The 23,400-nt window shown below is 40.3% G+C and overlaps 1 protein-coding gene across 1 annotated transcript in view; it reads left to right on the top strand.

Annotated features, from left to right (window-relative positions):
• Nucleotides 1-4,949: 4,949 nt before the first annotated feature.
• Nucleotides 4,950-23,400, top strand: part of LCA5 (lebercilin LCA5) — a 39,701-nt gene continuing 21,250 nt past the window's right edge. Inside the window, exons 1-4 of the mRNA XM_077487342.1 lie at nucleotides 4,950-5,144; nucleotides 7,895-8,265; nucleotides 16,820-17,349; nucleotides 22,239-22,376. Of these exons, the coding sequence (XP_077343468.1) occupies nucleotides 7,914-8,265; nucleotides 16,820-17,349; nucleotides 22,239-22,376 (1,020 nt within the window). The 5' untranslated portion in view covers nucleotides 4,950-5,144; nucleotides 7,895-7,913. The remainder of the gene's footprint in view (nucleotides 5,145-7,894; nucleotides 8,266-16,819; nucleotides 17,350-22,238; nucleotides 22,377-23,400) is intronic.

Here is a 23,400-nt window from a genome sequence, read left to right on the forward strand (position 1 = left end):
AAAATACAGAAAAGGGAGAACTTGATAAAAGAAGTTCATAAATTAGAACAAGAGCATAAAAAACAAAAGGTCCAACAGCAGGAACTCTTTCACCTATTGCTCAACAAGAGAGAGGAACTTAAGGATCTCATGGAACTGGAAGCAAGGAGGGCACAGGAGGGGCGAGTCAGAGAGAGACACTATGGGAAAGATAAAACCGGTAAATATCTAGCGAGACAGTTAAAAGGGAGGAGGGGGATTAACTTTATTGATAAAATACAGGATAAGAACGGGAAGATGGTCCATTCTTCAAAGGAAATTGCAGAGGTATTCAGGCAATATTACAATGCCCTGTATAATGTAGGCCAAAAAGGGGGGCATGATAAAGGGGACAAGGAAATTATTAAAGAATTTTTGTATGATACCAAGTTACCCCATTTACAAGAGTGTGATAGATATAATATAGATAGACCTATTACAGAGGAGGAAATCTATCAAGCGTTAAAGGACACGGCATCGGGCAAAAGCCCGGGTCCCGACGGGTACACGATTATTTACTACAAAAAATTTAAGGAGTTCTTAGTCCCCAGAATATGCAAATATATGAACGGATTAGGCATAAAATATGAAATGAAGGCCGAGGCCTTGCGGGCCTCGATCACGGTAATACCGAAGGAGGGAAAGGATCACTTACTTTGTTCTAGTTATAGGCCAATAGCATTATTGAATGCGGATACAAAATTATTCGCCAAAATACTGGCGTCCAGGCTGAAGAATAAGATGTGCGAATTAGTGCACCCTGATCAGGTCGGATTTATACCCGAGAGAGAAGGCAGGGATAATGGTGTGAGGGCATTACTCCTCCTCCAGGCCCTAAAAAACAGTGGGTCCCCAGGTCTATTCCTGTCTATAGATGCTGAGAAAGCATTTGACAGGGTAGACTGGGGACTCATGATAGAAACGCTGGAAGTCATGGGTATAGGCCCGAGAATGATCCAATGGATCCAGGTACTCTATAACCATCCGCAGGCCTCGGTAAAAATTAATGGAGAATCCTCCTCTCAATTTCAAATGGGAAACGGTACTAGACAGGGGTGCCCACTGTCCCCACTTCTCTTTGCCTTATCTTTGGAGCCGTTACTGAATTTTATCCGAAAAAAACAGGATATAAGGGGGATCGGGTTGGGAAGGGACGAACACAAATTAGCCGCTTACGCGGACGATGTGCTTTTTTTCATTACCAATCCTAGGATTACGATCCCGAACTTGCTGAGGGCGTTGGAAAAATTCGGCAAAATATCGAATTTGAAAATAAACCTCGGCAAGTCCGAAGTTATGAATGTCAATATTAGTAACCAGGAAGAAGAGAAACTCCGGGCAGAATTCCGTTTCCCCTGGCGCAAGGAGATTAGATATTTGGGAGTTTTTCTTTCGGATACCATAAGGAAAATATTTACGAATAATTACATCCCCTTACTCGATGAAATAAAAAGAGAAATAAAAAAAATCTCAACATGTCCCCTCTCCTGGTTAGGACGTATCAATGCAGTTAAAATGATACTGGTCCCGAAGATCATATATAAGTTTCAAATGTTGCCCATTCCGCTCTCTCAGGCCTATTTTAGATTAATGAAAAATATAATTTCGAAGTACATATGGCAACATAAAAGCCGAGAATTGCCTCGGCTGTGTTAAGCAGGGGGAAAAGACAAGGGGGATTGGCAGTCCCGGACTTAAAAAGATATTACAATGCAGTGGTTTTGTCACGCGTAGTGGAATGGGCGAAAGAGGTAAACGAAAAGAGATGGGTGAGTGTAGAGAATGCAATGAGTCAAGCACTTTTAGGACGCACAATATGGAATCCTCCTCAGTTCAGGTCCATCGGACCAAAAGCACATGAGATAACACGTTTAGCACTAAAGATTTGGGATCGTACACATTCACAAAATAAATGGGGATATAATTCACCCTTGATTTTTCTTAAAGAAAATGATTATTTCACACCTGGCAAACAGGAGGTGGGGGGTAACTGGATAATGAAAGAAAACGCACAATTAAAAGATATACTAGTTAATGGTAAAATAGCCCCATTTCAAGTACTGTGTGCGGACACAGAACTTATGAAGATGGATGTATGGCGGTTCCTCCAGCTAAGTCATTTCATCTCAAACTTACCTCAGCCAATCCGTAGTGAAGAGGAATTGAGACCTCTGGAGCGGCTATGCCTGAGAGAAAAATTAAAAAAAAACATAACCCTTTTATATAAGATTCTCTCAGAGGGAGATGAGCTGGACATCCAAAAGTGGGAAAAAGAGTTGGGGTCACTATGTAGCACACAAATCCACAATAAGATATTTAAATTAATTCACTCGGGGGTAGTAGACAATAAGCTGATAGAAACAAACTACAAGTGCTTAGCAAGGTGGTACGCGACACCCGATAAAATGGCCAAATATGTAGTAGAGCAATCTGCGGATTGTTGGCGTGGGTGTAAAAAAATTGGGACCATGGCCCACATTTGGTGGGACTGTCCCATTATTAAAAATTATTGGAGAAAAATCCTAGAGATAATAAAAGTAGTAACTAAAAAGGAAATTAGAGAAGATCCGTGGACGGTCCTATTTCATGGGACAGACGAACCCATAAAGCAATATAAAACCTCTTTAATTCCCATACTGCTAGACACCGCCAAAAACCTAATCCCAAAAAAATGGAGAGAAAGTGTGAGCCCCAAAATATCGGAATGGATTTTCCGTATAAATGAAATACAAAAAATTGAAAATTATAATGAAGGGGACGAAGCCCTAACAGTAGATGAGGGAGGCTTAGATAAATGGGCCTCGTGGGAAGAATTTAAATTGTCTTGGAGATATGTTGAGGAAATTACACAATAAACACAAGAAGAAATCAATACCCGGTTAGAAACAACGGTCATAAATAAGAAACCCATTTGAAACCTGCAAGGAAAGGGGGGGGAGGGTAGGGGGGGGGGTAGGGGAAAGCAGAGGGGTATTTAATATTAGGATGGTGTAGGTTTTAACCACAAAGAAATTAAGGAATGTTTGTATATATGTGTAAACAAGGTTTTTTCCTTTTTGTATTTTTTTCCTTTTTCTGGTTTGAAATTGTTCTAAATACACTCTGCTGGAAGAAAAAAAAAAATTTTTTGAGATAAATAAAGAATAATAAAAAAAAGAGCCTCCGTCAAAGGTTCTTTACTGACATCGGTGATGCAGTGTACCAGACTGACATACCACACCACTGATGGGCGCGCGCCGGCAGTTATCCTGCTGGACGTCATATGACACCCAGTCAGGATAACAGAAGCACCATCATTCTACTATAGGCTGGGCGGGAAGTGGTTAACCATAGCTGTAAGTCGGTACTTTGATGCTAAACACCGTTGTTATGGCAGCAGTTGGCTGTCATAACCCCAGTATTTTCAGCATCTTCGTTGGGATAAAAGTGGTCTCTACGGCGGATTCACCGGGAGATCGCTTTTATCGGAGGTGGGAGAGGCCCCCCCTCCCCCCGTGCTCCGGTCGTCTCCGCTACTTACCGGCGCTAACAGTAGTGGTGGAGGCGATTTGATCTGTTCCCCTGAGAGGCCTGGAGCTGAGTGAGGGAAAGATGGCCCCACTAGGCTCCATAACATTGGATGACGAAAGCGACGTCAAACGTCACATCCGCCCAGTGGTCTTAAAGGGGAATTTTTTTTATTGCATTTAAGTGTAAATGTGAGATCTGAGGTCTTTTTGACCCCAGATCTCACATCAAAGAGGTCCTGTCATGCTTTTTTTCTATTACAAGGGATGTTTACATTCCTTTTAATAGGAATAAAAGTGACCCAATTTATTTATTTATTTTAAAACCATAGTATAAAAATAAAAAGTAAAATAAATACGATTTTTTTTTAAAGTGCCCCATCCCACAGAGCTTGCACATAGAAGCGAATGTAAGTTGCACCGCATATGAAAACAGTGTTCAAACCACACATGTGAGGTATTGTTAGAGCGAGAGCTATCATTAGAGCGAGAGCAATAATTCTAGCCCTAGACCTCCTCTGTAATATAAAACTGGTAACCTGTAGAAATTTTTAAATGTCGCCTATGGAGATTTTTAAGTGCCAATGTTTGTCGCCATTCCACGGATGGGAGCAATTTTTAAGCGTGACATGTTGGGTATCAATTTACTCGGCGTAACATCAATTTTCACAATATAGAGAAAAATTGGGCTAACTTTACTGTTGTCTTATTTCTTAATTCAAAAATGTTTTTTTTTTCCCCAAAACATTGTGCTTGTAAGAACGGCTGTGCAAATACGGTGTGACAGAAAATATTGCAACGACCGTCATTTTATTCTCTAGGGTGTCTGAAATATATATATATATATATATATATATGTTTGCCGGTTCTAAGCAATTTTCTAGCAAAAAAAACAAACTTATTTTAACTTGTAAACAACAAATGTTAAAAAGAGGCCTGGTGGTTCATGCATAAAGGGTTACAACCCTAAGTAACCTCCACCATATAAAGTACTGCGTGTGAGTAAATATTTTCTTTCCCTATCACATATATATATATATATATATATATATATATATATATATAAATATATATATGTGATAGGGAAAGAAAATATTTACTATATATATATATATATATATATATATATATATATATTTTTTTTTTATATATTATTATATATTATTATATATAAATATATATCTATATATATATATAGATATATATCAGCTTATTCTCGCACAACGTATAGAAACAGCGGAGTATTACAGGATAAATACAATGAGAGCGTGTTGTCGTTCATGTCGCGCACAGCTGGAGAGCTGGATCATTGACGGTATCCTAGCAACCCGTACACCGTGCAGGAACATATGGCGGGAACTAATCACTTGGGGTTTTACTTTCATCCAATGAGGCTAGCCCTTGCTTAGATAGTTGCCTGGTGTAGGTCACGTGGTGTTGCGATGTGGTTGCGATGGCTATAGGCTCCTCCTCTTCCCTGTTACCGTGGAGCTGCGTCTAAATATACGGCTGAGAGCTGCTTGAGACATTTTACGGAGACACCGGAACATCGGGGGGTCTGGTGGCTGCTGGAGACCGTTATCTACGAGCTGAAGGGACCAACTAACGGAGTGCAACAGGGTAGGACTGCTGTGCGGCCCACATGACAGATGTCAGTCATTGATGACAGGGGGCGGGGGTGCCCGTCATTCATCTGCTCTTACAACTGTAAACAAATGGAAGCACCTTTCTATGTTTGCTACATTAGAATTGATCTTATATACTTTTACCTTTTGTACGTGTTGTAACATTATATACTTTCTGTCTATAGATTCCTAGGACAGATTTTGTTTTTTAAGATTTGTTTCTGTTTATGGTTTCCTAGGATTTATCCATCCTCCTTCCTTGTTTTGTTTATAGTTTCCTATGATCAATTTTTTTTTTAGGCTTTCTATCTGTCCATAGTTAGTTTTGTATTTATTTATTCATTTTTTTTTCTTGAGATCGATCCAGAGATTTAGAATCTGTTATTCTGAATCCAAACCCTTTTGTAACACTAGTGTCATCGTTTATGTATGATATGGAATTTTGAGGCTTCACCAATAAGTAAGGACTCTGATTTAATGGAATGAAAGGGTTATTGTTTTAAAATCATGCAGAAGTACGGCTATAGCAACCAGTTGTGGGGAGTTAATGTTTACTTGATTACAGCATGTTGCTGATGTCACATCTGAGCCGTCTAGGTGGAGAGAGTTTGGAACAGCGTAAAGTCTATATGGGGACAACTTTTTTTAAAGCTTTGGATATAGTGGTTTAAGGTTGAAATCACTGCCAGTTTATTTAATTGTAAAAAGAAAGAGGCGGGGATAATAAAAAAAATGTAATGTTTTTTATATATATAAATTACACACAAGCATGCACGTTAGTTTTTTTTCAAAAAATGTCCGATAACTCAAATTTGATGGCCGCATGAAAATCGGCTGTTGCTGCAGCCCACTAATGGTGCGTAAGAAAATTCGACCCATGTATGGCCTGCCTGATGCAGGCCATACACTAAACGATAAATTGGCCAAACCCATTTTCGTTCAGTGGACATAAATGAATGCATTATATATATATATATATATATATATATAATTTATTTTTATTTTTTTTTCATGTACCTAGTGCAGACAGTTTGGATGGGAAACACATTAATCTTCAAGTTTATTGTTCGTTCGGCAGAAAATTTCCAAACTTGTCCTTCGTTTTTTTTCGGCTCAAAAAGTCCCAACGATTATCGATTTTGTAAATAGAAAAAAATCTGCACTTAGTAAAAATCAATCAAGAAAATCAGCAGTTGAACACCATAACCAAGATACTAGGTACAAAAAAATGAAAGAAAAAAGTGCAGCGCTTAATCTATAAACATTACTATGACCATTGAGCAAAAAAAAAAAAAAAAAAAGTGCAAAAAAATGGGCCAAAAAACCTGTGAAAGTAACTGCACAAATACTATTAAAGATAAACCAAACATATCAAACATTATTTATTTTGTGCCCATTAACAGGCTGAAGAATTCTTCTACATATTTTTGGTAAAAAAAAATCGCAGTTAGCGATTGATTGGTTTGTGCAAAAGTTATAGTGTTTACAAAATAGGGGATAGTTTTATAGCATTTTTATTAATATTTTGTTTTTTTACTAGTAATGGCGGCGATTAGCGATTTTTTTTTTTTTTTTTTTTTTTTTTTTTTTTTTTTTTTTTTTTTTTCTGTGGGTCGGGTGCCTTGCTCCCGACCCACAGCAAGGCACTTAAAGAGCCAGGTACGTGATTGTGCCCAGCTGTGCCATTCTGACGACGTATATGTGCAGGAGGCGGTCCTTAAGCAGTTAAGAAATGAATATGTACCAACATCTTGTGGGCCAGACTCCTTAGAACACGTTCTAGAAATGTACATCACAAGCTGCAGCTTTTAGCCAGTTGTAGCATATTGCTGTAACCAATACTGCAACCTGAAGCACACCTTTAATCTTTACCATATATCAAGTGTGCATGATCAGCCATACATTCACTTTGATTTTGTGTGTTTGTGCAAACTTTAACTGTGGCCTCATGCTGCAAAGCCGCGCAGGGCAGCCCATACCTGGCCCAGCCCTCTCAGAAATTCTCTGATCATTTTTTATGTTCAATGTCACGATAATGTAAAGCTTCATTTCACAACTGTATAGCAAGGTAATAGCAGTACCACCCCAAGTAGCAGCAACATCATTTTCCTTTATCACAGTAATAGGCGTTATTCCAGTGCTCTTGGAAGGCAGGAACATTGGCATGTTTGGACCTTATACATACATGATGTTTTTTTCTTTTTTTTCCTCCCTTGAATGTCTTTTCTCCAGAGGAGGGAAAAGCAGATTGAAAATGCACCTAAAGTCACGTTTTGCGTTAGGCGCTTCAAGGGTTTGGGATTTCATTCATTCCATTTGCCACTGGAATGAATAAACACTCAAGCAGTAAACACACACCTGGCGTTATTTAGGCAAGTTTACACTTGTTTAGGCACGTCCAGTTTTTTCCCTGCCAAACGTCCTCTTCGGAAAGCGCAAGTAATGTTGTGGTGTTTTTTTTTTTTTTTTTTTGTCTCTAAACACTTGTAACTGCGTATAGTGTACATGAGGCGTTTAGAGGCAGAAAAAAAGTCAAACATCTGAGGAAGCGACATTTATGACACCCACTGTGCATGAGCTCTTAATGAAGGATTGCTATAGGCACCACCTATAGTAGTAAATGAAATTTGAAGTAAAAAAATTTAAATAAAATACAGCTTCAAGCCAGGGTCTAGATCACAGATCATAAGGTGGACAAGATTTATTTACAGCAATATATAATAATTTATTTATTTTTATTTGCAGAAATGAGTAGGCCATTGACATGAACAACAGGAGTCCCTACTCTCAGTATGATGAAACTGACAGACAGACAAGAAATAGTCCTTCTTCTCCACTGGAATCTACCAGTTCAAAGACTGACACTAAGAAGAAAAACAAACAAAGCAAGATGAAGGGCGATCAGGATATAGCTAAGGAAGAATGGGGAGCTACACGGGGCACCCGGGATAGAAGTCCTGACAACGACAAGAATAGCGACTCTTATTATTCTGATGACTATGACAACACAACTTATGGGTCTGAGGGGTCCCCAACACCTAGCTCAAAGTCTATATCTCCTCGTCCCAAAGGAGCAGGTTATAAAGTAAGATCTGTTACACCGGTACATAACCGTGGTAAGTGTATTAGTACTTTTTTAAAGGATCTCTGTTTTATATATACTGGTGTTTAAAGCGGTAGTAAACCCGCACATTTTTTTTTTTTTTTTTTAAACCTGCAAAGCAAAAGGCATCATGAGCTAGTATGCACCGCATACTAGCTCATTATGAAATACTGCAAACGTTCACTGCGAACGAATATCGAAGTCACTTTCTTCACTTACCTTTTTCACCACCAAATATTCGTTTCATGTTTAAATATTAATTTTAAACTTTATTCAATTGGACTTTCACATTAGACTTGTCACCGCAAGATTTTTTCTTTACTTTTACTTTCTGGACTAAATTTTTTAATCTTTTATTTTTTATTTTTTATTTCTTATCTGCATATAATTTTCTATTTTTTATAGTGTGGTATTTTTTGGCATGTTTTGAGATTTGACACAGTGTGTTTACACCCACCACCCCACCAGTATTCACGTTTATATAGCTTTGATTGTTCCCCTTGTGTCCATTTATTTGGTTGTGCTACAATCACAGTCACAAGCAACTTTAGTAGTTTTCACTATTGAGTATTGATTGATTCATGATAGTTTTACTATTTATTTATTTATTTATTCACCTTTACCCAATTTGAGTGGACCGTACAGTTTTATTGCATTTACTGACCAGCACGCTGGAAAATTTATATTCACTTTGCATTCACTATTGAATAAGGATTAACCCCCAGCAATTTATTGATTTTACTATTGATTTTACTATACAGTCCATTAAGGTTTCTCGCTGGTTTTAAAAAATACTAGCCAGCAAGCTGGAAAATTTGTACAATTTTATTTTATATTATATTATATTTTATATTTTTTAGTGAGTTTAATAAGGTATAGCGCCACATCTATTCTCCTTCTTTCACCTACTTTACTGTTCCATCCATCTGGATGGAAACATAATAGAGGCTGCTCTTACCTATATTACACTATATACTCTCTGTATAACAGATTCCATAGCGCACCCTATCCCTCTGTTTTAATTACCATTATGAAATACTTACCTTAGAACGAGGCCCCGACATCTGGCCCGATCCACGCCGAGGGAGCTGACATGCTCCCTCGGCGTTTCTTCCGGGTATCGCGGCTGCGGCGCTGTGAGTGGCCGGAGCCGCGATATCGTCACTCCCGCGCATGCGCACGGGAGATTTCAGTCCGGCCGCTCGGCTGCTGCCGGATTTTGACGGCGAGAAACCCCTTGTGCGCATGCGCCGCTGCAGTCAGCGGCGCATACCGAGGGGAATATCTCCTAAACCGTACAGGTTTAGGAGATATTTTTTTTACCTACAGGTAAGCCTTATTATAGGCTTTCCTGTAGTTAAAAATGTGGGTATACAACAACTTTTTTTTGCTAGAAAATTACTTAGAACCCCCAAACATTATACTTTTTTTTTCTAACATCCTAGAGAATAAAATGGCTGTCGTTGCAATACTTTCTGTCACACCGTATTTGCGCAGCCATCTTACAAGCATACTTTGTTTTTAAAAAAGACAATTTTTTGAATTAAAAAATAAGACAACAGTAAGTTAGCCCAATTTTTTTTCTATATTGTGAAAGATAATATTACGCCGTGTAAATTGATACCCAACATGTCACGCTTCAAAATTGCGCCCGCTCATGGAATAGCGACAAACTTTTACCCTTAAAAATCTCCATAGGCAACATTTAAAAAATTCTACAGGTTGCATGTTTTGCGCTATAGAGGGGGTCTAGGGTAAAATTATTGCTTTCGCTCTACCGATCGTGGTGATACCTCGCGTGTGGTTTGAGCACAGTCTTCATATGCGGGCGCTACTCATGTATGCGTTCGCTTCTGTGCGTGAACTTGGCGGGACAGGGCACATTTAAAAAAAATAATTCTTATTTTACCTTTTTTACTTTTACACTGTTTAAAAAAATAAAAATAAATAATCTGTCACTTTTATTTCTGTTACAAGGAACGTAAACATCCCTTGTAATAGAAAAAAAGCATGACAGGACCTCTTAAATATGAGGTCTGGGGTCAAAAAAGACCTCAGATGTTATATTTACACTAAAATGCAATACAAAAAAAATCTGAAATAAAATAAAATGCCCCTTTAAGAGTTATGGGCGGAAGTGACGTTATCATGTCGCTTCCGCCATGCAGTGTCATTGTCATGGAGACGGGTGGGGGCGATCTTCCCCCCCCTCACCCATCTCCATGTCATCCCAGGGGACAGACGTGAGGGTCCTCTCCCGCCATAGATAAAAGTGATATTGCAGTGAATCCGCTGCAGAGACCACTTTTATCTTGTACCAAACCGCTGGCCGAACACAGAGATACTGGGGTTATGGCATCTAGCTGCTGCCATAACAAAGATATTCGTCCTTAAAGCGGTTTGGTACCTAAAAATTAAACTTCATATTATTAAAATCACAAGATAGAATACTTACCTAAATGAACCCTGAAAAAAAAAAAAATATTCTTTACTTACCTTTTATTTCAGATGTTTCTGCTGACTTCCGGGTTGTCCTCCCGTGGGAGTAGGCGTGGTTATCGTCCTCGCAATGGTCCCTGGGAAATTTCTAAGCTATTTCCCAAGAATCCATGGGGGGACAATAAAATTGCGAAATCTCGTGAGATTTCGTTAGGACACCGGTCACGTGACGAGGGCGTGTCCGAATTTGCCATTTTTAAAGTGGGCAGGCAGCTGTATCTGCCATTACCACCATTGCACACTGAGCATGTGCGAGATGGAGCGGAGCATGCTGGGAGCCGAGCGTCATCGATATACAGGAAGTAAATGCCTGTGGGCTTCAGACGCCCACACTTAAAATGGAAAATGCCAGAGCACTTTTTTAAAAGTCATCCCGAGGAAAAGAATCGTCGCGTCGGGGGTCAAAAAAACGCCGGACGTGGATGCTAAGCGAAGGTAGCAGTCGCCCACCTGTGACACAGGTAAGAAAAAAAAAAAAAAAAAAAGCGGAATCCCGCTTTAAAGTAGGGACGTACATTGGCGTGCGGCGGTCCGGAAGTGGTTAAACTCAAATCATTAAAAACTATCAATACATGATATAATACTTTTATATCTCATTTTGCCACTGCATTCGTTTTCTGTAGTCTGCAAAAAAAAATACTGTTCGCTGTCCCTCCCTCCTTGTTTTAGTCTCGGCTGCAGCCTAAAATTCTTCAAACTGGCCTTTGCCACATCTTCTGAGCATGTTCCAGTTTCAGTTCTACTCTACTCTGTTCCTTTCTTCCTTTTTTCTTATCTGTGCAGCCCACGTGACTATAGAATCACACATGTGGGTGTATACACCCACATGTGTGACAACCCTTCCCTACTCTATGTTCTCGTATTGCTAAACACTATTGGGGTGGTATATAGGGTGTTGATTGATGGAGGCTTCAACTCCCTGTTAGTCGTAGAACATACATACCATAAACACAAGCTGGAGGGGCTTGACATAGCCTGTGACTGGCAGAACCTTCTCCAGATATCTTTACAGTGTGGAAAAAGTGAAAGCTATTGTCAGTCAACTAAAAACAATAATAAATCCAAAAGCAAACATTAATATATTTCAGCTTACCAATTCTTAGAAGTGGTGGCTGTAGTCATTTTTTCTTTAGACTTTCTTTCTTCGGTTTTCATGTGGTGATCCAGCCAGTAAGTCTAAAGAACAAGCTCCCTTCCAGATGTGTCAGTTTACAGGGATGAGACAAACCATTTAACACTGGCAGGGGTGTTTATCAGATTTTATGTATTTTTGTAAAACCTTTATCCCAAAAGGGGGGGGGGGGGAAAAACTTTGCTATAACTGCATACAAAGCGTGAGTTGGAGTTTAGCTTCAATGTGTTAGTATATTTAAATCTGCTAGTACATCTAACATTACCTGCTTTGCCCCCTGTGCACATTCATTCAGAGTGGGGGCACAGGAGGTGTGTTACTGGCTAGATCACCAAATGAAAGCCAAGGAAAAAGTCTAAAATGAATGCAGCCACCATATCTAATGGTTGGTAAGCTCCAATATAGTCTATTTTTGGTTTTGGGTTTAATAACGCTTTAAACTCTGGCTACACCATATTATCGCCAACAAAAAAAGAAAGGAAACATTTCCTTTTGAAATATAGATCTGTAATAAGTAGTGGTGCATCAAAATTAAAATTTAGATATCGAAACTGAAAATTCAGGATGCACTTGATAGATATATAATTTGTATCATATTCACCTCCCCATTATACTTAATGTGATTGTAGCCGTATTAGTGCAATTGTGACAGAGAAAATTGAGTACTTGAAGAAGGGGGACATACCCCGAAAGCTTGTGCTGATAAATTGTATGTTAGTGCAAATAAAAAAAAGTATCACGGACAGTACTCAATTTTCTCTGTCACCTCCCCATTGAAATGTATTGAAAATGCAGCAAGAACGCATCAAAAATGCACCGGTTACGTTTTTGATGCATTTTTTGAGTCACATGACCTATGAAAAACGCCATAATCGTGGCAATATCGGGCATTTTCAGCAGCCATTATCGGCATGTTTTCTTTCATTCTGCACAACACTGAAAACCCTATGTTTGGCTGATATTGCGGTGCTTTACCACTTCAGCTCTAGAAGATTTACCCTTCTTCCTGACCAGGCCTTTTTTTGTGATACAGCACTGCGTTCCTTTAATTTATAAATTTAGTAATAAACGATTGCGCAGTCATGCGACACTGTACCCAAATAAAATGTATGTCCTTTTTTTCCCACAAATAGAGCTTTTTTTTTTTTTTTTTTGGTGGTATTTGATCACCTTAGATATGAAACATGAACAAAGCACATCTATCTGTATTGTGTACTTGTCTCTATTCAGAGGACTAAATGTAATTTCTCTCTGCTGCTTCCTTCCTCTGTTATCAGCATGAATAACTTCTGACAAGTTTTTCTGACACCAAGAGAAAATGGTGATGGGGGGAGCTCAAGCTAATTGACAGTCTCAACTCTGCTCCTGTAAGCTTCATGAAGGGAGCGTGTCCCTTTCCTCCAATCAACTCTCAGTTCTCCTCACTGTGCTCTGCAGAGTATAAATATAGCTCCCCTTCCCATTTTTTTTTTTCTGACTGCTCAGACAAGCTTTCTAAATTCTGGACATTAAATCGGGGTTCCACTGCCTACAACTTTTTATTTTATTTTTTTTGGGACAATGACAAAGATTATATAATTAAAAATGCTAACTCACTTGTTCCCGTTTTTTCAGGCTTTAAGATGTTTTCTCTGTAAAAATAAACTTTAAAATGACGGTTGTCATCTTGCCTGTGGGCATGTGAAGCCCACAGGCATCCTCTTCCTGGATACTGTGCCGCTGATCGACCAGCATGCACCGCCCATTGTATCCCCAAACTCGCGCATGCACAGTAACTTTAATTAGGAGCGCCGTCAACAGCTCAGGTTGCCATCACAACGGGCGACGTCGTCGGAAGTCCCGCCCAGTTTTGATGGCAACAGAGCTAAGCAAGTCACGCGATAACTCGCGCCAGGCTGCCACACTGACTCCTGGGAACAATGACAAAAGCTCCCAGGAGCCAGTGCAGATAAAGGATATCACAAAATAGCCACGCTATCCCCGCCCATATCCGCAATCACCACATCCAGGAAATACACAAGATGATAAGAAACACAGAGGTACAGTAGAAAAAAAAAAGTTACATTTTTAAATTGGGACATCGATTTAATCAGCTTGAGCTATCGTCTTAAAATTGGGTGGAGCTCCGCTTTAAACAGATGTAAGGAATAGAAGACTACAGAAAAACATGTACAGCTTATGTAGGGACATTTTTTCATCTCACTAGGGTTTTCAACCACTTTAAAGCCCATTTAAACCTACATGTTCATCTAAGACTACCTTGTCCACAGGGTGACAAAGTTGATTTTCGATTTCACTGAGGAACTAAGAACGTTGACCCCCTGTTAAAGAAAATGGACAATTAATAGATTTACAGGCAGGATCAACAGGTATTGAAACTTTGTTACTGGGTAGCCCAGACAAGCAAAGACTGTTGGTTTAAAGTGGATGTAAACCCCATTCATGAAATCTGACCTGGGCACATCTATCTGCAGTGTTTACTTTTCTCTCTCCAAACCCCTAAGGCTGACCATACATTATACAATTTTCTTGCACAACTTTAGATTTACCAAAACCATATAATATGAAGTCAACCCTAAACACTTTCAATTTGTATGCAATCAGGTAGGCCCTTGCACTACATGGTTAAAGGTAAATCTAACAGAAATTGAAAAAGAAAATTTTATAATGTTTACAATCCAGTCCTCTGTTATCAGCATGATAACTTCTGACAAGCTCCCTGACACAGGAGATAAAAGCCGCTGGAAATTTGTGTCGGGGAGGTAACTTGGAGACAGATAAGCCGAGAGCTTGTCTATTCACAGCACAGCTCTTCAAATTTCTTCATTCCTCTGCCTATGTGGAGGGGGGGGGGTGCCATTCCTACAATCAGCTGTCGCACCGTGCATGCTCAGACTCCCCTCCCACTGCTGAAAAAGGAAGAAATATTTCTAACATGATGTGCACTTTCTAAAGAATGCAGAAAGCTGAAGACAGCAGATATACATGTAACATCATGTGTCTAGTTGCTAGTGGCAGACTGTATCATATATGCAATTTCTGATTTAACCCATAGATGCACTTTAAAGGAAGATGCTAACCCTTGTAAAAAGAGAACAGGTAGAAATTAAATGTAAAAATAATATACTGTTTTTACACTACTGGATATTGTTAAAAAATAAATAAATAAATAAAGCAGAGAAAGGCTTATCTCTGGGAAAAGTAAAAATCCTCCCTCGCAGTGGGACTGCCTCCTCGTTGCAATGGTTAAATGTTTGTTTACATCTAGGGGATGGAAAAAGCCACTCTCTGCTTTCCCCTATGCTACAGACACTGAATATTCTTTTAGCATCCTTATGCCCAACACAGTACAGGGCTGTATATCAGTTTTGATGGCATCGGAAAGCATGTGAAAATAAGATATACCTGTGCTCAAATCCCAATAACTTGTACATGCCTATCATTTATCAAGTGTCAAACTCTTAATATTAACACTAGAAATTCTGGATAAACTCTGCACACATCTAAAAACCCTTTCCAGCAAACTTTGCAATACAAAACGGGGATTTTTATTTATTTATTTAGTTTTTGTGTGTTTTAGAATCATACTTGCCTAGGTGGATGCTGCATCTATATCTAGCTGGCTTTAAGACTGAGAACCAAGCGATCAAACATCGCTGATCACTTGGCTCTCAGAGCTCCATGAGCAGAGAACTGTGATTCTCACTCACCACTGTCTGCTCTGTCCCCTTCCAAGCCCCCCCCCCCCACCCCAACTGACTGGAACGCTGGGCTGTGGAGGGGATCGGAGCTGCTGGTTCAGGTTCTCAGTGGCTCTTTCACCGAGCTGCCATTCCAGGGTTGTGGGCGGATCCTGACCATCTTATCGCAATCTTGCCCCAGCCTGGACAGCTCTGTGACATCAGCCAACAGCAGGCTTGTCTGTTGAAAACTGGTCACAGGAGTGCAGAACGACCTGCACTTCTGTGATTCATAGGAGAAGTACAGTAAAATTAGCTTTGTCTGTACTTCTCCTTTTAAGCTGGCCAACTGCACCAAAGTAATCCCTCTATGGCCAAGTCCTACTCTGCTCTGCAAATTCAAATGCTACAGTGGACACAATGCCAACACGGGGCAAACAGACACAAAGTAGGGGAGAGCTACTAGATTCTCAAAACACGTATTGCAATATGTGTGCTCTAAAAAGCCCTGTTTTGTATTGCAAAGTTTTCTAGTAAGGGTATGTAGCCGTGTGTAGAGGATTTATCCAAAATTTCTATCGTACAGAATCTGACAGCTGGGTCATAGGGAAGAAGAGCCTCTCTGGCATTGTTCTTGCAGTGAGGAGGAGCCTGTAGAAGCAGTAGACCAACTAAGTAAAACTTATTTTCGGTCCCCTAGATGTAGAAAGGCATTTAATTTAAACCTTGCAGTGTGGTGGCAGCAAATGTATTAGAATACAGAAAGTCACCAGCACAACAAAGCCTTCCCTTTTCACTTATTGTGAAATCATTGTCCCTGCATAATAAAAGCCATTGTTTTTGGGGGTTCTCCTTTGGAACTATAGAACACTTCTCCCTCCTTATTTCAATTACATAAGGCAGGGGAGTTCTCAATTCAACTGAAGTGAACTGGAAAGATAATGTTTGGTTTGGATTTTAGTTCAGCCCAGGCAGAGCATAAGAAATTAGGAGTACACTGGATTTCTAACTGGGTCACATTTTTCTGTATGTGCATGTTATGGAAAGATGTACTAAATATGTCCTCCTTTTTTTTTTTTTTTTCCTTTTTTTTTTGGGGGGGGTCTGCTTTTAAAGAGTTATCTGTGGCAGGATATGTTCCCTTTCTTTGATCTTTTAATGCACAATTGTTACAACTAAGGACACTAGCAGAGGTAGTTATTGTTATTATTAATTTTTTTTTATTACAAATTCACCTTTTTCTTTCTGATGTCTAGGAATTAGGAAAATAAACTCCAAGTTTCCATCAAGTAAACGGGGACCTAGATGGGGATTTCGCTCTCAGAGTTTAAGCAAGGAGCCTCCTCCAAAGGACATTGATATGGTTACCAAAAGAGTTCTCTCGGCTCGACTTTTGAAAATAAATGAACTAAGAAATGAGGTTGTAGAACTTCAAATGAAACTAGAAGAATATCAAAAAGAAAATAAGACTTTAAAAAGGCTGCAGTTCAGGCAAGAAAAAGCCTTGAATAAGTTTGAAGATACAGAAAACGAGATTTCACAGCTTTTATCACGACATAATAACGAGGTTCGAATTTTGAGGGAGCGCCTGCGCAAATCTCAGGAAAGGGAAAGGAATATGGAGAAGAAACTAAAGGAAACGGAGGATGAGCTATACAGGACAAATGGTGCCCTAAAAAAGTTAAAGCAGCTTTCAGAAAATAGGCATCTTGCAGAACGGGATGAGCTGACTAGAAAAGTAGAAATGATAGAAAGCAGACTGGATGAACGAGAAAGGCGAGTAAAGGTATTAACGGTTTTCCTTGTTAAGCATAGTTCAATTTCTGTGTTTGAGTGCTACTGGTACTCTATATTGTAATGAATGTTGGAGTATATCAGAAAATTTATAAGATATCTTTTCAGTACATTAGCAGATAAAAATATATGGACATCATAATTTCATACTGCACAAACAGGTACCAGGGTTGCTAAAGGGCATTTTACAGTGCCTTTAACAAAAGTATACATATTCCTTGAAATTTTCCACATTTTGTCATGTTACAACCAAAAACGTAAATGTATTTTATTGGGATTTTATGTGATAGACCAGAAAACATGTGAAAGAAGGCGCTCTGGTCAGGGGAGACCAACAATGAACTATTTGGCCTAAAAGCAAAGCGCTATGTGTGGTGGAAAACGAACACTACACAATACCTTAAACACACCATCCCCACCATGAAACGTGGTGGCAGCAATATGCTGTGGGTGGGTGTTTTTCTTCAGCAGGGACAGGAAAGCTGGTCAGAGTTGATGGGAAGATGGATGGAGCCAAATACAGGGCAAGCTTAGAAGAAAACCTGTTAGAGTCTCCAAAAGACTTGAGACTGGGGTGGAGGTTCACCTTCCAGCAGGACAACGACCCTAAACATACAGCCAGAGCTACAATGGAATGATTTAGATCAAAGCAAATTCATGTGTTAGAATGGCCCAGTCAAAGTCCAGACCTAAATCCAATCGAGAATCTGTGGTAAGACTTAAAAATTGCTGTTCAGACACTCTCCATCCAATCTGATAGAGCTTGAGCTATTTTGCAAAGAAGAATAGTAAAAAATGTGCCTGTCTAGATGTGCAAAGCTGGTAGAGATATCCCCAAAAAAGACTTGCAACTGTAATTGCAGCGAAAATGAGTTCTACAAAGTATTGATTCGGGGGCTGAATACAAATGTACTCCACACTTTTCAGATATTTATTTGTAAAAAATGTTGAAAACCATTTATCATTTTCCTTTCACTTCACAATTATGTGCCACTTTGTTGGTCTGTCACATAAAATCCCAATAAAATACATGTACGCTTTTGGCTGTAACATAACAAAATGTGGAAAATTTCAAGGGGTATGAATACTTTTTCAAGGCAATGTATCTGTTTGGTCTGATTTGAAAGTGTTAATATCTCAGTTTAAATAGTACCTAGATGATCCTGTGCTGTACTGAATCAGCATCATGATTATAATGAAGATAATCACATTAAGTTATTTTGACAGGCGTGGCACAGGATTCTGAAATTCTGGGTCCCTCTACCATAACTACATTAACCACTTGGGTACCGCGCTATTGCCGAATGACGGCATTAGCGCGGACCTAGATTGCCGGGACTACGTCTATTGACGTCGTCCCGGTTACGAGCGGCCTGCGCGCCCCCTGAGGGGCGCGCGCGGCGCGCTCTGTGATCGGCGAGTCCGTGAGACTCGCCTGATCACCGATCCGTGTAAGGGGTCGATCCCGACCCCTTATCACGTGATCAGCTGTCAGCCAATGACAGCTGATCATGTGATAAAACGGAGCCGGTAATCGGCTAGTATTCCTCCTCGCGCTGACAGCGTGAGGAGAAAAAAAAAAAAGCCGATCGCCGGCGGCCGTGTTCGGGACATCAGTCCCGATCACGGCCAACAATTCAAGCGGACACCTGCCCCCTGCCAGTGCCCACCTGCCACCCGCAGTGCCATCCTGAAATAAAGTAAGTGCCCCCCTGTCAGTGCCACCCAGCAGTGCCCATAGTGCCCACAGTGCCACCCAGCAGTGCCCACAGTGCCACCCAGCAGTGCCCACAGTGCCACCCACAGTGCCACCCACAGTGCCACCCAAAATCTGCCTCAAAGGTGCTGCACCCCAGTGCCGCCCATCAGTGCCCAGCAGTGCCGCCCAGCAGTGCCACCTATCAGAGCCACCTATCAGTGCCACCTATCAGTGCCCATCAGTCCCATCTATCTGTGGTACCTATCAGTGCCCATCCGTGCCACTTATCCGTGCCACCCATCCGTGCCATCTTATCTGTGCCCATCTTTGCCCATCAGTGCCGCCTTATCTGTGCCCATCGGTGCCGCCTTATCTGTGCCTATTAGTGCGGCCTTAACTATGCCTATCAGTGCCCACCAGTGCAGCCCATCAGTGCCCACCAATGCAGCCCATCAGTGCCCACCAATGCAGCCCATCAGTGCCCACCAATGCAGCCATCAGTGCCGCCTAATCAGCGCATTTCAATGAAGGAGAAAAATGACCCGTTTGCAAAATTTTATAACAAACTATTAAAACATGATTTATTTATATTTTTTTTTTTTTGCATCTTTTTTTGTTTGTTTAGCAAAAAATAAAACTCCGAGCTGTAACTAAGTACCACCAAAAGAAAGCTCTATTTGTGGGAAAAAAATGATAAAAATTTCATTTGGGTACAGTGTTGTATGCCCGCGCAATTGTCATTCAAAGTGCATCAGCGCTGAAAGCTGAAAATTGGTCTGGGACTGAGGGGGGTTTAAGTGCCCAGTAAGCAAGTGGTTAATCAATGCTGCTATGCTCGCTTGGATTTGTACTCTTCTTTCCTCAAAGTCAGATGGGTGATCTTAAGCCCTCATAGGGCAGGATATAGAACAGAAAGGGTGGGCCACAATCCTCTCGTGTAACAAAACAGAATGTGACCTGGTGCACCCAGTGATGTGCCTCCAACCCTTTATTAAAGCAGACTTTTTTTTTTCTCTTGTACCTGCAAGGTAATGTCATAATGCGCTAGTATGCATCGCATTGTTAAACTTGCCTTAAAATGAAGCCTCCCAGCACTGAAATGTCATCTTCACCCGTCTTGCTTCCAGGTTCGTGGACTCCAGCTCTGACTGGCCGGAGCCGCAATATCGGTACTCCTGGGCAATGCGCACTGGAGCCGTCGGTTAAGACGCATGGCTCTGAAGGAAGTGCATGGGTTGCCGTAGTTTCAGAGCGCATATGCCAGTGATGTCACTGACTGCATGTACAGTAAATATCTGTACATATTTAAAAGATATTTACACTACCTATAGGTAAGCCTATAATAAGGCTTACCTATAGGTAAAAGCAAGAGATGGAAGTTTACTTCCACTTTAATATCTCCATACAGCCAATTTATTTGTATTGGGACTTTAAATGAGGCACATCACATACGACCAATGAATAACTAGTTGCCAACATTGTTTAATAAATGAATAAATATTGCATACAAAGAGGATACAATGGTAAGAAGTATATTTGTAATGATCCACATTAATGCATTTAATACATAATTAAATATAGTGTTGACCATATACAATCCAACTGGTAATGAATAATGGGTAATATGTTAGGAACTAAAGGATGCCACATCATTTGATGGAAATTAAAATTCTCAACTTATGGAGGGCTGAATTCTGAAAAACCCCAAAAATCAAAGTGAAAAAAATGATGCAGCAGGCTAGTCCATTTTGCTGAAATTTCTTTGCAGCAACTCAAAATGATACTCCGTAGTTTGTATAGCCCCCACGTGCCTGTATGCATGTCTGACCATATTGCTCCTAATGAGACAATAGATGGTGTCCTGGGGTATTTCCTCCCAGATCTGGACCAGGGTAACACCAAGCTCCTAACAAGACTGAGGTGCAACCTGGCAGCATTGTATAGACAGAAACCTAATGTCCCAGAGGTGGTTTATTTGATTTAGATCAGGTGAGCGTGGGGACCATTCAGTGGTATCAATTACTTCATCCTCCAGGAACTGGCTGCATACTCTCATTACATGAGACTGGAGAATTGTCATGCACCAGGAGGAACCCAACACCCACTGCACCAGCGTAGGGTCTGACAGTGGGTCCATGGATTTCATCCTGATACCTAATGGTAGTCAGGGTGCCATTGTCTAGCCTGGAGAGGTCTGTGCGTCCCTCCATGGGTATGCCTCCCCAGACAATCACTGACCCGCCACCATACTGGTCATGCTGAATGATTTTTCCAGGCAGCATAATGTTTTCCACGGCTTCTCACATCTGTCGCATGTGCTCAAGGTGAACCTTCTCTCATCTGTGAAAAGCACAGGGCTCCAGTGACGGACCTGCCAATTCTGGTGTTCAATTGCAAATGGGTCACCCTCATGAAGTCCGTTTCTGATTGGTCAGTTTACCACATCTCCAGCCTTGAGAAATAGCCCCAATGCAATTTATGAGAACCAGCTGCGCAGGCACAGCCAGCAGCAGGGAAGATTTTGGCTGTAAATGTCCTGGAGGCTGTGGCTAAAAGTCTTTTTAAGCTGGGCAAAGATGGATCAGAATTTGGTTGGTTCAGCATGTTCGGCCGAATTTCAATCTGTGTTGCCCTCCCTTTTCAACAGATGTTGATCACTATATTGACTTCTATTGACTATCATGTATCTGCAGGGTGATTACTCTATCTGCCTCATTTGTGTGGAGGGAGGAATCGTTATTTATTTATTTTTTTATTCCAACTTGGTAGTTGAAAGAAAGACTAACTGCTTTATTTTGTTGAGAAGACTCCCTAGCATTTCTGGCTATGGTCATCTTGAGTAAGGGTAGATGATTCATGTAGCATTAAATTCATGGAGTCCATCTCTCTTTAGCTTGGACATGCAAGCAGGAGGGTGTGCTTGGCTGACAAACCCCTCTTCCCTTCCTGGAGACTCCTGGGATGTGTGACATTATTTTCTAAGCCTGGAAACCAGGAAGTAACTGAAGGAATGCAAAAAACTAAGTTGAAAAAACAATTTAAATGTGATATGCTTTACTATCCATATACTAATGCTATCAGCATAAAGATTAAACCTAGTCAATGTTGATTGAGAGACTGAGGTTCTGCTTTAATATTATATATTCTCATCTTGATTGATTTTGATCTTTGTTATCTTCTAGGATCTAGAGAAGAATATTGAACTGACTCAAAGCAGCTTCCAGAGACAGTTGCTAGCTGAGAAAAAGAGAGCCCATGATGCACAAGAAGAAAACAAGTTATTACAGGAAGAGCTCCAACGCTTGATTCAAAAGTTAAAGGTTCTTTTTTTTTTTTTTTTTTTTTTTTTTAACTCTTGCTTTTCTTTGAATGATAGGGAGCGTTGGCTTTCCTCCTCCACACATACCATTTAGCACCTTGACCAAAACGTTCAGCTTTGGTCTCCTACGGCTAAAAATAACCTTTTTCCACATATTTCATGTCTGGTACAAGCCTTTTGGCAAACATGGGTGTAATGCTGCGTACACATGACCGGACGTTCCGGCAGAATAGGTTCGACAGAATCAGTCCATCGGACGTTCCCATCGTGTGTGGGATAATACGATAGTTTTTCTTTAATAAATTCCGACGGACCTAGAAATAGAACATGTTTTCAAATCTGTCTGACAGACTCAATTCCTATCTGGAAAACCTTTCATCTGTATGCTGGTCCAACGGACCAAATATGACGCAAGGGAATCTATTGGCTACTGGCTATTGAACTTCCTTTTCTAGTCCCTTCGTACATCATCAGGTTAAAAACGAACAGGCTTTTTTGTGTGTGGGCAAGTCCGTAAATTCGGAAGTCCGTTGGAACTCCGTTGAAATTCCATCAGGATGACCGTCGGACCATTTCTCCCTGAAAGTCCGGTCGTGTGTACGCAGCATAAGAATTACTAAAGCGCTGCTATCTTATATTTATTTATATATATATATATCTCATATAAATGCACAAACGGTCGGTGGAACAGGTGTGCCAGCAATCAAATCCGTCCCAAAGACTCACTATATAAAAAACAAAAAGGGATTGCTGCACAAACAATAAATTTACTCTTGTTTGTGCAGCAATCCCTTTTTGATATAGTGTATATGTTTTATGATACATTTTTACAATAAATTTTTTTGTATGTTAATGGTAGTGACCATAATAAATAAATATATTATGGTCACTACCATTAACATACAAAAAAATGTATCGTAAAACAATATATATCGCACAATAGTGATAAGTGGTGAATAATACACGTGAAATCGTCCCACACAATAATGAGTCTAGGATCCTTCCTTAGACACTTTGCTTCAATA

Source organism: Lithobates pipiens, unplaced genomic scaffold (assembly GCF_037356315.1).
Source record: "Lithobates pipiens isolate NorthernLeopardFrog02 unplaced genomic scaffold, aLitPip1_a1.2 Scaffold_18, whole genome shotgun sequence".
In the NCBI taxonomy this organism is placed as follows: Eukaryota; Metazoa; Chordata; class Amphibia; order Anura; family Ranidae; genus Lithobates; species Lithobates pipiens.